The sequence below is a fragment of the Cladophialophora psammophila genome (genome assembly GCF_000585535.1).
Source record: "Cladophialophora psammophila CBS 110553 chromosome Unknown aczJe-supercont1.28, whole genome shotgun sequence".
Classification (NCBI taxonomy): Eukaryota; Fungi; Ascomycota; class Eurotiomycetes; order Chaetothyriales; family Herpotrichiellaceae; genus Cladophialophora; species Cladophialophora psammophila.
The window spans coordinates 119,465-134,242 of NW_006912949.1; the positions used below are offsets into that span (position 1 = coordinate 119,465).

The 14,778-nt window shown below is 51.1% G+C and overlaps 4 protein-coding genes across 4 annotated transcripts; 1 reads left to right on the forward strand and 3 right to left on the reverse strand.

Moving 5' to 3' along the window:
- Window positions 1-390: 390 nt before the first annotated feature.
- Window positions 391-2,191, reverse strand: A1O5_11731 (uncharacterized protein; the record flags this gene model as incomplete). Its single annotated transcript, XM_007752302.1, has 4 exons — window positions 391-669; window positions 728-1,233; window positions 1,288-1,987; window positions 2,084-2,191. The coding sequence occupies 4 exons, from the start codon at window positions 2,189-2,191 to the stop codon at window positions 391-393; spliced, it is 1,593 nt and encodes a 530-aa protein (XP_007750492.1).
- Window positions 2,192-4,766: 2,575 nt separating this feature from the next.
- A1O5_11732 (uncharacterized protein) lies at window positions 4,767-6,851 on the reverse strand (the record flags this gene model as incomplete). Its single annotated transcript, XM_007752303.1, has 5 exons — window positions 4,767-5,285; window positions 5,377-6,172; window positions 6,228-6,352; window positions 6,417-6,644; window positions 6,702-6,851. 5 exons carry the CDS (start codon window positions 6,849-6,851, stop codon window positions 4,767-4,769), a joined length of 1,818 nt encoding a protein of 605 aa, XP_007750493.1.
- A 2,552-nt stretch (window positions 6,852-9,403) lies between these two features.
- Window positions 9,404-11,778, forward strand: A1O5_11733 (uncharacterized protein; the record flags this gene model as incomplete). The annotated part of the gene is made up of 5 exons (XM_007752304.1): window positions 9,404-9,492; window positions 9,558-9,602; window positions 9,651-10,434; window positions 10,496-10,747; window positions 10,837-11,778. The coding sequence occupies 5 exons, from the start codon at window positions 9,404-9,406 to the stop codon at window positions 11,776-11,778; spliced, it is 2,112 nt and encodes a 703-aa protein (XP_007750494.1).
- A 252-nt stretch (window positions 11,779-12,030) lies between these two features.
- On the reverse strand, window positions 12,031-14,111 carry A1O5_11734 (uncharacterized protein; the record flags this gene model as incomplete). The annotated part of the gene is made up of 6 exons (XM_007752305.1): window positions 12,031-12,656; window positions 12,767-13,007; window positions 13,127-13,521; window positions 13,614-13,673; window positions 13,794-13,944; window positions 14,034-14,111. 6 exons carry the CDS (start codon window positions 14,109-14,111, stop codon window positions 12,031-12,033), a joined length of 1,551 nt encoding a protein of 516 aa, XP_007750495.1.
- Window positions 14,112-14,778: the final 667 nt, after the last annotated feature.

Here is a 14,778-nt window from a genome sequence, read left to right on the forward strand (position 1 = left end):
CACGCAAAGTGTAATAGAACTAGCTAAATCTATATAGCCTAGGAGGCTACTTTTATAGCTAATTTTGACAATGCTACAGGTAACTTTTACCGATAACGAAAGCTGTATGTGTCTAAAAATAGAACCCTATTCTTTGTCTACACCTATCTATGGCCGTACAGTGTGGCATGGGAACCTCTTCGTAGTCTTTCAGGACATTTCGATACATTAGGGGCTGCGTCAAGGTTCAAAGCATACCGTACCACTTATTTTGCCAAATGGTTCGGCGCCTAAGCCACGAATTCTTGAGAGCGATGAACCTATATCTCCGCCTGGGCGATAAGGTTAGACTTGGCCACAGAGCTACAGCCCAAATTTAGTCATTCCGTTCCCCAACGCTCTTAGTGGCAGTTACTCCCGCTTGTCTGCAACTTGACCTGCCTCGACTTCCTCGGCGTGGCTTACCACAACAACCTTTTCATCAATTCCGAACTTCCCCTGCAAGACATCGTTCGCCGCGTCTTCTCGCAGATGGCTTTGGTACTTGGGGAATTTACGCACTGACACACGGTTCAGGAACATCTCGTCAAGTTCCTCCAAGCTGCGGCCCTTCATCTCTGGCATGAAGACGAAGAAGAAGATTACACAGGCAAAATTTGAACCCGCCCAGACGTAGCCATATTTAGCGCCCTGTATGCAGTGTTAGTTTGGGTGTGAGGCTCCCTAGGAATGGGACCTTCAAACTTACCAGGCCCAATTCAGCAGGGTTGATGAAGTACGGTGAACAAAAGCTCACCAGCCATGCTAGAAGATATCCAATAGCGGTGGCGCTTCCGACTGTCCAAGCTCTCAGCCTCGTGCTGACCACTTCGGTTGCTACAGGGTAGCTGGCACCGCCGACACAGCCATTGTAGAAGAACTTGAAGAGTGCAATGAATGCCGTAAGCGTATTCGCCTGGATTCGCGCAGAGACACCGGCGCTTGCTGTAATAGCGGGTATAAGTTGGCACAAGCCACATGCACAGGCACCGAGGATCAAGATTGACCGTCGACCGAATATGTGGCGCATTGCGTACATGCCGACATTAACGCCAATGAACCCAATGCAAGACGTCATGATTGTGTACTCGAAAGGCTTGGTGACGCCGCCTTGCTGAAGGAAGTACGTCTGGTATGCGATTAGGAACCAAATGCCTGAAGCGGACTGGCAGGAAATCATTCCGTAGCAAAGGAGCGTACGACGAAGGTCGGTTCCTGAAACACGTGAGGTGTTGGTGAGCTGCATGGAATGAGCGAAAGCGATCATACCTCTGAACATATCAACCCAACCGACACTCTTCGCCGTCTTCTTTTCCTCTTCCATACCTCTCACCATCTCCGCCCACTCAAATTCCAGCTCCTCGGCTGTCAAGGCCGTGCCACGAAGTGTAACCAGGGATCTCTTCGCTTCGGCCTCTCTGCCCTGATGAAGCAGGAAACGAGGGCTTTCGGGGACGAAGAACAGACCAATCGCAAGAATCGTCGGGACAATGTACAAACAACCAAGAGGAATTTGATAGCATGACTTATCCAGTCGCCTTTTGGTGAAGTTGTTAACGGTGCCGCCGAGGATGCTGCCGATGTTCACCCAGTAAGCAAAGAGTGCCACGAGGACGCCACGGAGATGAGCTGGTGCTGCCTCGGAAGTATACACGTTCGAAAAGGTCACGAGGAACCCATTGGCAATACCAAGCAGGAGGCGACCGACATATATAGCACCTTTCGAAGTTGTCGCGATTTGAATGGCCACAGCAGCAGCATTCAAAACACAAGCAAGCCAGATGGCATTTTTCCGGCCGAAGTAAGCAGCAAAGACTCCAGCGAGTAGAGAGGAGATGAAAGACCCTAGTGTGAGCAGAGAGCTGATGAGCTGTTGGAAAGTAGGATCAATGCTGTATCCAATGGGACTCTTAGGGTTTTCGAATCCGAAGACCTTGAGGAAGCCTGGCATCGCTTGGAGGCCACCGACCTATTGCTCGCGAAGCACGTTAGCGATCTGAACCGGTCGAGGACGGGAGTGCGCTGCTCATCGAAATGATTGAAAGGAGACTTCAGGAGGACGTACCGCGGCCGTATCAAATCCATACTGAGTGTTTGCGATGCTCACTATGCAACAGATTAGAAGGCATTTCCGATTGGCCCATAGGCTCGACTCTTTTGTTTGATCGAACATGTCTTCGCTCTTTATAGACCAGGGAAATATAGGCAAAACAATTGGGAAAGGGAATGAAACAGTAACCCAAGCATGGCTTGAAAAAAAAAAGAGAGAGACCTGTGGCCCTTTATGCTCTCTCTGGATCCCACACTGCCACAGCAATCGGTGAACGTTAAACAGCATTGACTTGAAGACCAGCGCATAGGTTAAGTCCCACATTTTGAAGGCTGATTATGGGGCCCCGGCATCTGCTTAGGGGATGTGCTTTTTGACTTGGCGAAATGTGCGAATTATGACTGGCCGAATAGCTCAGACGGCGCGAAGTGTGAAAAAGGTGTGCTTTCCCAGCCAGGTGGAGGTATAAAAAGGCCTATACCGGAAGCTTGCCTCCCACATCGTAGTCCTACTGCTCCATCTTGCCAAGAGAAACGGCTCTGGCACTCGGTCTGTATGAAAGTACTTTAAGGGTGGATGTCTGAGGCCGCGGGAACGCACTAGCAAAAAGCGGACCAAGGCAGACCGAACTGCCTGGAGATTGCTAGACAGCATGCAAGCAATGGCTGTAGCTTGTCTTGGTCACAAGCGAGGGCCTCGAGCGCAGAAGCAGCCTTCGAAGTGCGGGGTGAGCAGGATTCGAAGAGTCCGAGAGACGTAGGATTCTGGTTGCCAAAGAATACAAATGCAGGTAGGGCGGACCGGGCGGAAACATAGCTCTTGGCGCCAAGATATTGGTTCTTGGCTCGCGGAGTCGGCGAGAGCGCAATCATCAATTGCCGAGAGACCGGCTAATAGAGGATACGTTCATCTCCGTATATTTCATGGTTATCATTCCACTCGCGTGGCTCGAATTATCTCACATGTACTATCGAGCGTCTCGTAGCGATGCTGAATGTTGTCGCTGAAGGTAAGCCATCGAGTAATACGAAAGAAAGTTGAGGAATTTAACTACATTCTCCCTGGGATCCGGAAATGGGTAGAAGTACAGATATGACTTTATGAGTTGCGCAATAACACGCGGCGATAACAAGGTATATCTGTATGGGGACCTACACTACCCTTTAGCCAACCTTCACATGTTAAATATAGTATAAGATCATCGACAATGGGGAGATTCTGCGTGCCTCACATCTCGCGACCAGATATCACCTGGGCTCGACCAACGGCGTTGCCAGGACTACGAGGTATAATCTCACTATTCCTAGTCCCAGTCACGGATTTTAGGACTCTACTCACCAGTCAGACATACTGTCCAGGTTCCGACGTCAGGCGCCGAGGGGCCAAAATAGGAATTAAAAAAGTGTTGCAGCCTTGCTTGTGAGCTGAGCAATTCGCGCCGTTCGATCATCCGGGTTATCTTCACCTCACTTTTCTTTTCTCTCCTTCTTAGATTCACCCCAACAATTTGGTATACACAGCTTTAAACCTTGGAACAGGCTCTCCGATCTCCAACGTCCCATAGCCAATCATGATAAAAGAGTCCTCGCGACCGATAAAGTTCTGTTTATCGGCTGCGGGGATCGGATATATTAGTATCGCCGACCAGAGGCCAGCTTCTCAGAGGGGATCTTGGGGTAATTTCTTCACCGGTGAGTGCCTTCACAAATGTCTTCGCGACTATCATACATACCCGTCCACGCTTTCTATCCAGATTCTCAGCGATACAGTCGAACGGAAGGACGCACAGTCAGTCCCATGACCTCTTTCTGGCCCTGGTATTCGGGGGAAGCATGAAAATGTCTCAATCGACCTCATTTTTCTAGGGCCCGGGAAGTTGTGGCGTGGATGTTGCTTGCCTGAGCTTATCTTTGGCATATTTACAGATAACCGGGAAGGCTTCTGATAATGTCGGCGTGGATGTCAGACCAATGTTTGTGGGATTCTTCACTCGATATGCCAGGTTGTCTTTTTGGCGAAGAGGGACAGTCGCATGTATGGTTGGCTCCTCGTTGGTTGACATTGCGACAAGGAGTTGGAGAGTTCAGAGAGCAAGTGGTTGTCGTCAACAGAAGTTCTTGACTCCTTCGCAGTGGGGTAGGAAGAGATGTAGTTGGTGTTGCTCTTCGCAGCGGAAATGACTGATGGGAAAGCACTTAATACTTCGGAGCCGAGAGATACCAGGACGTGAGCAAGGCAGACCGCCTCCGTGTCTACACGGAATAGGCTGGGCCACCCCGCGGTCCAGGTTCCGCATATACCATACACAGAACTCTCATTCCTTTCCTACTGTCCCGCCAAGCTCGGTCGCCCAGCACAGTGACCGTGCCTAGTCCGAGACATTCGACCAATCTATCAACTCATCCCCACGGCTTGGAATGTACAATTTACTGGGCAGGGAGATGCCTAAAATTGATCGTAATGCTCTGGTTGGATATGACTTGATATGAAGGCACATACGAAGCATGATCACAGCAAGATCAATGTTCCAACGCGCGAGCTCTGTCTGTTCTAGGTACTGAAATCAGTCGCCAACTCAGCCCTGTTCTCAAGTAATTCCAAACTAGCATATCCGTCGGTGAAGCAGACAGATCAACTATCCGGCTCTGCGTCCACGTTGCTTTTCTGACTAGATTCTGCGTCTGGCGAGGTCTCGCTCTCACGTACCCTTGCTGATTTCATGCTGCGAATTCTCCGCCGAATCGTGACTTTCGACATCCTCAGTAGTGTGTTGAATCGTCCGACCACCGATGGTGTCCTTTTCCATACGCACGGCAGTATGATTGGTCAGATACTGGGACGAATCCAAGACAAAGCAGGCGCAAATAATCGCAATCACACCGAAGGGGATTGTCGCCCAGAAGACCCTCTTGAACGCGTAGCCATAGGCCCCACGGAATGCCTTGATTGTGGCTTCTTGAACCCCAGGTGTGGCGCCTTCAACAGCAGCAAAAGCGTTAGGGACCCCGGTGGCAGCGTTCACCACTGCAGGCACCAATTGCTCGAGATTGGAAGCAGGGAATCCAGCTTCAAGAGCTGCTGCTATGACACGCCTGGGCATTTCAACGGTAACAACTGAGGTCAGGATTGTGTTGAAGATTGCGTTGCCAACGCTCCCACCGGCGCTGCGAAATGTACCGATGAGGCCGGATGCAATGCCGAGTTCTCGAAGCGGGACCTGCACCACGCTATTAGCCCTTGATCGATAGTGATGCCGCGATTTCGTCCAGAGAGGTGCAACTGCTAGCAAGGAAATGAGGAGGACTTACGTGAAGACCCGCGATAAAATAGCAGAGAAGTGTGATCATGCCAAAGCAACCTTGTCCGAAGAACTGAAAAGCCATCCAAGCGGATTTGCTCTGCGGAACTGCCACCGAGTACAGAGCCACGAAAACAAGCTGAATGGTCAGCGCAACAATGATCTGCATCTTGAGGTGCTTGATTTTGTGAGCGATTGCAGGCATGAGTGTACCGCCAACAAAAGTGCCCACCCCATTTGGTAGCTGAGTTAAGCCAATCTGAATTGGATCACTTTCGAACATGTACAGTGTGCCTTGTGGGAGAATACCGGCCATGGAGTAGAAGATCATTCCGGCGACAAACACGACAACGAGGAGAACTGTGAATTCACGATATCGGCGGAACAGGTCGAGCGGGAAGAAAGGTTGTTTCGGGACGGTAAAGTCGTAGACAAAACAGGCGATAAAAACAAGGACACCGATGACAATGGGTGCAATGACCGAGGCACTCTTCCAGGGGTGCGCAGGGGTTCCCGCCCATGTGAGCCCGACTAGGAAGACGGTCAAGCCAGAAGTGTACAAGACGATTCCCAAGTAGTCGATTTCCTTGATCTCCTGCCAACGGGTCTTCTCATAATCTCTTCGCGGGCGGGAGGGTGGAAAGTAGAATATGGCTGTTCCCACCACGGAAATCACCGAATATATGATCGCAATGTAGAAACACCATCTCCACGTGGCCTTCGAGACCAGTTGGTTGGCGATGATCACACCGCAAATGGCCCAGGGGATAGCCATGGCGCCCTCGGTCCATGCGAGGCCAACATTTCTAGTCTCAGGTTAGCTATGATTTCATGGGGTTGGTCTATTGCGTGGGTACCTACCGCCACTTGTTAGGTAGCAACTCTGGGATACCAGCATAGGCAACGAAAATAATGCCGGTTGCAAATCCCAGCAGGGTGCAGGCAATGACAACTCCCACGGTTGTCTTGGCTGTCGCACCAACAATCTACGGAGCCAAAGATGTCAGTCTCTCTTCCCTGATATTAGGCTTAGCTTTACACAAGACTCACTGCACCAACGACGGCGAAGAGCTGGCCGCTGAGTGTCACATATCTGCGGCCGAATATGTCGCTGAGAGACCCCGCAATGGAGAAAGACACCGACGATGCAATAGACCATCCACCGGGCATCCAAGCGATGTTGGAGGTGTCGCCCAGCTCGGAGCCGATCTGGAATAGGATCGCTGTTACTAGGAGGAATCCGCCGGAAACTGGTCCCACGAAGGCGAGGCCAAGAAACTAGACAGGATTGCCACGTCAGAGCCTGAAACCCGCAGAAGACACATGTTTACTCACGAAGATGGAAAGAACAGTGCTCCAGGTGAGCTTCTCAGGTTTCTCGGGGTTATCTTCCAAAGCAGCACGATGTGGGTCATCTTCGAGGTACACGTCTTTCTCGACCGTGTCCACATGGGCTGCGGAATGTGATTTTGCAGAGTCACTCATGTTTTGGCCGACGGTAAATTGGGACCACGAGTGAATATTCGCTCGTCAGGGATGAAGTTGGGAGATGTGAGACAGGCCTGCAACCATCAGGCGACCGAGTCCGAGTATATATCATCCGTGGCAATGGTTCGAGAGCTTCTGTTTTTCGCCAAAAAGAGGCCAGCCCCGCCCTTTCTCCAAAGATTGTGTGGGGAACCCCAGATTTAACTCAACCTGCCTCTCCATGTGCGTTGTTGTGGAGAATACCCAGTACCCACCTCTGGCTTCGTCACAATGTCGTCCTCTGTTCTTCCCAGAGCTTGAGCACGAAGTAACCTAGCATAAATCGGCTTGCTCTTTCTTCTGTAGGAGGAGGGCGAGCGGAGGGAAGGGTGAGTCGACGACAGGAGAATCCATCAAGGCCCGACTCCTTGTAACAAAATCTTGGAGCATCCTCATGCCTCTGCTCTGATTACATCTAGCTCCAGCTCGCAAGGTTGCCTCGGCCTATATCTTGTAGTTCCGTTGTCTAAACCTAAGGGCCCCACATGGAAATGCAGTGGTCAAAGCCCAATCATTTCACCCTCCGCAGACGAATGCGCAGTCTCTGGGCGATTAAGCGATTTAAGGGGAAGGTTGCTGGGCCGTGAACCCACCGGGCGCTCGGTACCGAAATTATGCTTCCATTTCGCAAAAACAAGTTTTCATGGAGTCGGAGGTTCAAACAAGGCTAGTCACCAGAAGGACTGACTGGAAGTTACCGAGTATTGAGCTGATCTTTCTCGACAGACGACGACCGGAGATCGGAATGAAAGCGACTTGGGCTTGACTCGCCGCCACCAAGTTGACATCCGCGCGGCTAACGTGATTCAAGATCGAAAAGAAGAGTATCAGTGTCAACAGACACTAGCTCGGGGCCAAAGTTACCTCCGGAAGCAGATTTATACCCGAATTTCGTGAAAGATTCGACTTGGGGGTGCATCTTATCGACAACACTCTCCCATGGTCGTATGTATGCTAAGATCGCAGGATAGGAATACGCGACGGCAGAAGTGCGGCTCGTGGCAGGACCGACTTTACTCCCTTTTGGCCATGGCAGTCACTCATTGTGTCGCAACAAGAAAGCTCATGCGTAGTTGACATTATGTAGAGCCGGGTTCCCTAGGAGGCTTTGTCGGAAGAATGCTACCGGTGGAAAATCGACCAATTCCATAGTGCAGCCTTTTTTCAATGGTCTCCTGCATTAAAGTATATATCACCATATGCTGGGCGACAAAAATGGGTGACATCTCGCTGGCATGATGGAGGAAGGCAGGCAGAGTGTTGAAGTGAGAGCTGTCATGTTGAATACGAGTAGCAAGACTTGCGGTTGGAATGCTGGGAAGGAATTATTTAGCTGACGAGGTGAATCAGCACTGTTGCCCATTAATAATCGCCTTTCCGCTGATTGAATCTGGCACCGTTCTTCACGTTCGGAACATTCCGAGCAGCCACATCCACTCGTGCTGCAGATCTTTCAGCAGCCTCTCCAGAACGCAATGTGTAATCAACTAGTTATCAAACTGGAGGGCATACCACCTCATCTAGCGTAGATCATCACAAATAAACTAAAAGTACATCTCCCGGGATAGCTTTTCTATCTCACTACCTAGCTGGGTACCGGCCTATCTCACCTCTGACACCTGCCACATTCGTGTTCCTTCCACCGAGAAGAGTAAGCCTAAAAGCATAATACATACAAACGCTCATCGAAAGGAAAAAGGACCGTTTCAGCGGTGCTGGCTGATATGAGAGCAGAATGGCTATACAGCCCAGCACTCCTAACCTGTTGTTTGGGGTGGGCAGAATCCCTGCTGCCGCACAGTTTACGGCTCGTGGAGCTCTTCGGATGGATCTCCTTCAGGCTGTTCAAATGGGCTTACAACATCAGCAAGAGCTGTTTCAAAAGCCCGGGCATGTATTGGCCAAAGTATGTGACGGAAGTCCTCTGATGTCGTTCTGATTGTAGTGTCACAACTTCAGGATGCTTGAGCTACGTACAGCTGCCGCAGCGGCGGGGGCCCTTTCCAACTCAGCATTTCCATAGACTGGCTGAGACGCTCACTTTCGTCGGGCAAGACTGATAATATTTGCCGTGATCCGGAGTCATCTATCCAAAGGGGCTGGCAAGAGTAAGCTTAGTAGGTAGTGAGCCGGGGCAGCATTAGGGGGCCGCCGGGCTAATGAGGCTGAAAATTCAGGGGGTCATGGACAGCCCGAAGCTGACTTCTGCCCCGGACAATTGCCCCGCCATTCAACAAGCAGTGCGGCAGTCTCGGTAGCTTTCCGCCTCCACCAAGCGTCTTGGTGCCGTCCATCGAGGCGTCCTTAAGGTGCGTAGCGGGTCTTCATTAGTCATTGCCACAAAACGAGATGTAAGCAGGGTGGATGCCCTTAAGAATTCTCATTGTTGTCCTTCACCAATTCAAGAAAGATATTTCTCTTCCTCCTGCTTTGCCGTATCTCCTCTTCCAGAATGCCAGGGGCCCGCCAAATCTCTGGGCGCAAAACCACAGTGGCAGCAAATGGGACAGATGGCGAGACACAACAGGCACCGTCTCAACATCCTCGAAAGAGAAGTCGATATACCCCCCATGCTTGTGAAAAATGTAAAGCCGCAAAAGTGAGATGTGACGGGCGCCTTCCCTGTAAACATTGTGCTTCTCGAGAAGCCACTTGTCTCTATAGCGCTCAAGCGCCCCCCAACTTCCAGGTACACGAGCATCGACCAGGGTAAGAACATACTCATGTTCCTTCCTTGACAGGATCTGACCATTGTAGGGAAGACGAGCGCAAGTTCGAAGCCGAAGTTTCAGCACTCCTCCAACAACAAAACGAGAAGTTGGACCTCTTGATCAAAAAGACAACAGCGATTGAAGCTGCTTATGAAGCGGCTGAAAATCGTCTCTCAAAAGCCGACACTGGCCTATCGCCGCAGAAACATCCTTTGCCCCTCTTCCAAACATCGACCAGTGCTTTCTTTTGCATCAACGTCATTGATGCAGGTGTCAGAAAGCTCGGACTGGACGTCTCACAAGCGCGAAGCCCGCACAATGGGTACATCACTGCCCAAACGCGCACCGCCTTGTCGATCATCCACGGTGAGGTTGTCGACGGTGAGTCAAGTGACATCAGTCGAAGCGAACTGGAGGATGTCGCGGAATCGATCTCAAAGGGGAGTGCAGGCAATCAAGATGCTTCTCCACCTCTGAAACTGGTAGATCCGCTGGATGAGATAGACCGTCATCTCCTCTTACAGGGCGTTCAAGCATTTCATGATCTGGAATGGGTCATGTACCCTATTCTGGACATTTCCGACTCTAAAGACATTGCAAGGTGCTTCTCGGAGGTCTCTGGAGGTCTCGTAGTCCGAGGAAGGACATCCAGTATCAGCAAGGAGGACTTAGCCATCCTAAAAATGACCGTGGCCATTGGCCTCCTAGCTGAGGGTGATACCCATCAAAAACTCACGGCTAGGTTGTTACTGTCTCTTCACTTGGAGATCGAAAATATGATATGGAATGCAGCGGTTGACCTGAAAGACCTGGTACTGATGACCTTGGTGGTATGCCTTGACTTCGTCCACGGAGTATCAGGAACATATTGACTAATACTTGATACTCCAGATCTTGTACCACGTGCACTGCGCTCGATGGAGGCTGGCTTGGAGATTTACGACGAATGTCAGCCGCATTATCCTTGAGTTGGGCCTGAATCGAAAAATGGTGCTTGATCGCTCTTTCCCAGACACCAAAAGTCGGTCACAGGCAATCAACACTATCTGGACGGTATTTGTCCTCGAACAACATCTCAGCTACGCCTTGGGTTTCTCAAATGCAATGCAAAACCTACATCCGGAATCGAACTTCCCTCAGCCGGTGAGTTAAAATCCCTGATCAGGAACGTACATGCTACTGATGTAATTATAACGTAACTGGAGCGCATCCCACTAACATGATACGCTCAGATTGAAGCGCCCTTTTTGCAGCTCATGATCGAGTACGCAAGTATAGGGAAACAGTCCTGCGACGCACTCTTGAGCGACAAGATCCTTAATTCCGAGCAACTCACTACTTTCCAAGATGACTATGCCTATTTTCTCTACAGAGTAAACTTGTGGGCGACACGGGCTTCCGAGAATTTCGAAGCCTTTACTCTCGATGACAGCACCCGTCTGGGAGTACAAATGGTGCGTACGACTCTATACATACGAGCCAAGCACCTCAGGACACTGATCGCTCGGGCCTTCCTGTGCTCTGGCCTTCGCAATGCAGCACCCTCGGATATCTGGATCACGTCAGTGGATGTTGCCGCGGACACGGTCAAGATTCTTACTCAGCTGGATTCTTCCACGAGAGAATACCGTTTTCACCAAGCGCAATTCAATCACTTCCTCATTTCTGCTTTGGATGTCCTCCTCTTCGCAACTACCCACAAGTCATCTGGCGTGGGGTCTCCTTCTGCGAACGGGGAGGAGCTTTCAGTCCCCGACGAGATTGCTCAAAAGGCCCGACAGAGCTCGGCAGCTGCGCTGGGCCGTCTCCAAAGGCTGGCTGAAACTTCGGTTCAGTCCAAGTACCTATGGGAAAGAATTCGAGGCGTAGCTTCACGCCTCAACCTTTCTGGCCACCTCTTCTCAGCATCAGTGCCGGAAGCCGAAGCTCTCACTGCACTGGGACCTGAGATCGAGATTTCTGAATATGCAAAAGCTGTCACTGAAACTCAGTTCGGCGGCAACGTGTTACCGCTCACCGAAGTTGGCCCAGATGAAGGTCAGAATGGGTTGATGTTCCCGTTCCTATCTGAAGACCCATCTATATGGGGGTTTCAGCTGCCAGCCTCTTCAGAACCTGACTTTGGCTTGCCTCAAGACCTTGGAACGCTGGTCAACAATTTGTGGATGCCGTGACACATGACCAGAGGGTGTGGTTTTAGCTCTTTTCAAGAAGTTTTTCCGGCATCTCAAGAAGCATCGAGCTCAAAAGCTCACGTGACAATGGACATGGGGGTCTATCGAAGCAACTATGCATATATCACTGTCATATTCTGCCGTTATCTATCCAATTGGTGTGTTTGGAGTGTCATGGATCCCTTGGATAGGCCCACGCGCGACAGTTTCTGTCCTGTCCGGATAAATGAAAGCACTGTCTTCCCCTATCTTTTACTCTCTGCTTGTGAACCTTATGACGGGGCCCGATCTTCCCGCTGCAAGATGATCAAGCAACTTGTACTCTACGACTTCCGGGCTCTTCCTAAACCGATCGTCCTTGCCACCGGCCACATACTCAAGATTGTATTTCCAGACCGACCGAGCAATGACCAGAGAAAGCTCCATAACGGCCAATCGCTTGCCAATGCACTGTCTCGAACCGTACGAAAAGGGCGTCAAGGCATCATGGCACCGTTTGACGGCGTCTTCGCTCGTGTACTCAGGCAGCCACCTCTCGGGGATGAACATGTGCGGGTCGAAGAAGATGTCTTCGCAATGGTGGACCGCGTAGACGGGAACCGAGAGCTCGACTCCAGCAGGGAAGTGTTCGCCGGCCGCGGTGAGGCCGCCCTTTAGCACTTCCCGGGGCAGGACGCCCGGGAGGCTGGGACTGAGGCGGATCGTTTCGTTGATGACGGCGTAGAGATAGCGGCAGCCGTCAAGGGCCTTACCGAGCCGGATCTCGTCGACCGAGTTGAATGTGGAGCGGATCTCTTCCCCGAGACGCTTCAATGCGTGAGGATTCTTGGTCAGATAGAAGAAATTCGCTGCCAATTGTGTGGCCGTTGTATCGGACCCTGTCGCAAAAAAATTTTGCGCATTTTGTGAGTGAACATTACTCCTCTCACGGATTCCCCGTTTGAACAAGATAGGTAAATGTGAAAGCAATCAGGAGATAATGACATACCACCCAGAATAAGGCCCCTCGCTTCCGCAAACACTTCCTTAGAGTCAGCGTATGCCTTGGTGCCGTCCTTGTTCTCGGCATTGGCAATGTACGAGAAGAAGTCCTTGCGATTCTGATCGGCGCTCATGCGCAGCTGGACCTGCTTCTTGGCGTAGACGAGCAGCTGCATGCCGCGACGGACAATGTCTGGGAAGAGGAGTTTGTCGAGGTTCCATCTGAGCATGAATGGGCTGCATCCGTTCTGGATCCCTGGTGTCAACCAGCCGTAGGGCCCCTTGAGAGCTTGCTTGCCCTCCCATCTCCGCGCAGGAAGCACAGATAGATGGCTGGGAGGATGGGTAGATTGGGATGGACTCTTACAAGAAGTTGCCGATGCACCGCCGCGTCAATGACATCGGGCAGTTCTCGACTTTCGTTTCCCCTGAGCATCCCAAAGTCCTTCCCGAAGACCAGATCGCCCATGACATCAAATGTCAGGTAGTTGCCCCATTTCCCCAGATCCGCGGTCCAGCATTTCCGTGATGCCGAGAAATGCTCTTCCCCTGACGCCGCGCGGAAGAATTCGTCAATGTGCGGGAGGATATATGGTTCCATGGAGCACAGGTTTGCTTCGGTGAATGCCGGGGCAAGGATGCGGCGTTTACGGGCGTGGATATCGCGGTCGCGGGAAGAGAACATGTTCTGGAAGCCATTGTGCGCGATTGAAGCTTCGTAGAAGGAAGATTTGCGCACGTTTTGGTTCACGCCGTAGATATCTGTTCGAACCCAGTCAGGGCCTTTCATCTTTGTCGGGAGGGTTTGAATTGTCGGCCTTGTTCTAATAGGCACGTTTAATCGGCGTCCGTACCTTTGATTGCTGCTGGGTCGTTGATCGTCACCAGATTTGGGGCAATGCGAACAAATTTGCCTATCCAGAAGAATAAATATTTCGTCAGCCTCGTTTGTTCCGATCACTGTTCCATGCTGCTCGTCGCGCTTTTCGTCACAAGCATCTTTAAAAACATGGCATACTTCTGAAAGTGCGTACCAAATCTCTTGTGACCCCAGTAAGTCTGTAGGTGCCTGTCGCCAATGGCGGCATGGTATACGGAATACCAATTCGTGATCCTGGCCCAGAACGGGCCAGGGTACTTGGCTAATGGGTGGAAGTAAAGCCTATAAACGACTATGCCTAGAATCTGCGGACTTCGTTAGTGTCAATGGACTGTCGAGGTTGGCAAACGAAAAGCTGGTGGTGGTCCGGCTTTGTTCGAGGTGTAGGGCATACATAGAGAAATGTCGTCCCAAGGGCAATAACGACTAGCAAGGGGACAACAGCATGATAGAGTGATTTCTCCTTCCCCATTGTGGACTCTGCTGAAAGGGATGTGGACAACATTGTGGTAGTCGACGTTACCAGAACACTGTTCAAGAAGGTCGGGTCACTTGATTGACTTAACTAGATCAGCCATGTCTTCTTTGTGGCTCTCAGTACGGTATTGGAGCCATGTAGCTCCTTATACGAGGCTGCGCTTGCAAAGAAGCTTGCGTCGTGATCATTGTTCCGAGCCTGATTACTCTCCCCATGTCATTGTAAAACCCCGAGGTTTTCTGCTTGACTGCACCCTCCTCTCCCCCTCCCCTCCACCCAAAGATCGAGGGAACCAAAGGTACTTTCCGTGCCTGGTGGCAGGAGGAAGGAGAAATACAGCAGGTCATCGAATCAGAGAGCTTCCCACGCGTTATTCGCCCACACACTTGGAGAGAATTACGAATTTGGATTGTCCGGAGCGCCTGACCAAGTTCGGAACATTCCGAACGGTGTCGCTTGGATCTGGTATGTTACAGCCCCAATGCTGTGAGGGAGCTGACAAGGGTTGAACCTTGTAGAGCGCGTTGCTGGACATATCGCTAAAAGAAGTAGGAGCCCAGTGAACCATCCGACTGCAACGAAGAGCATCTCAGACGCGTATGGAGCACAAGAAACCATCTGGACTCTTCATCGTCCTAAATCATTACAGCTGAGTCCTCCG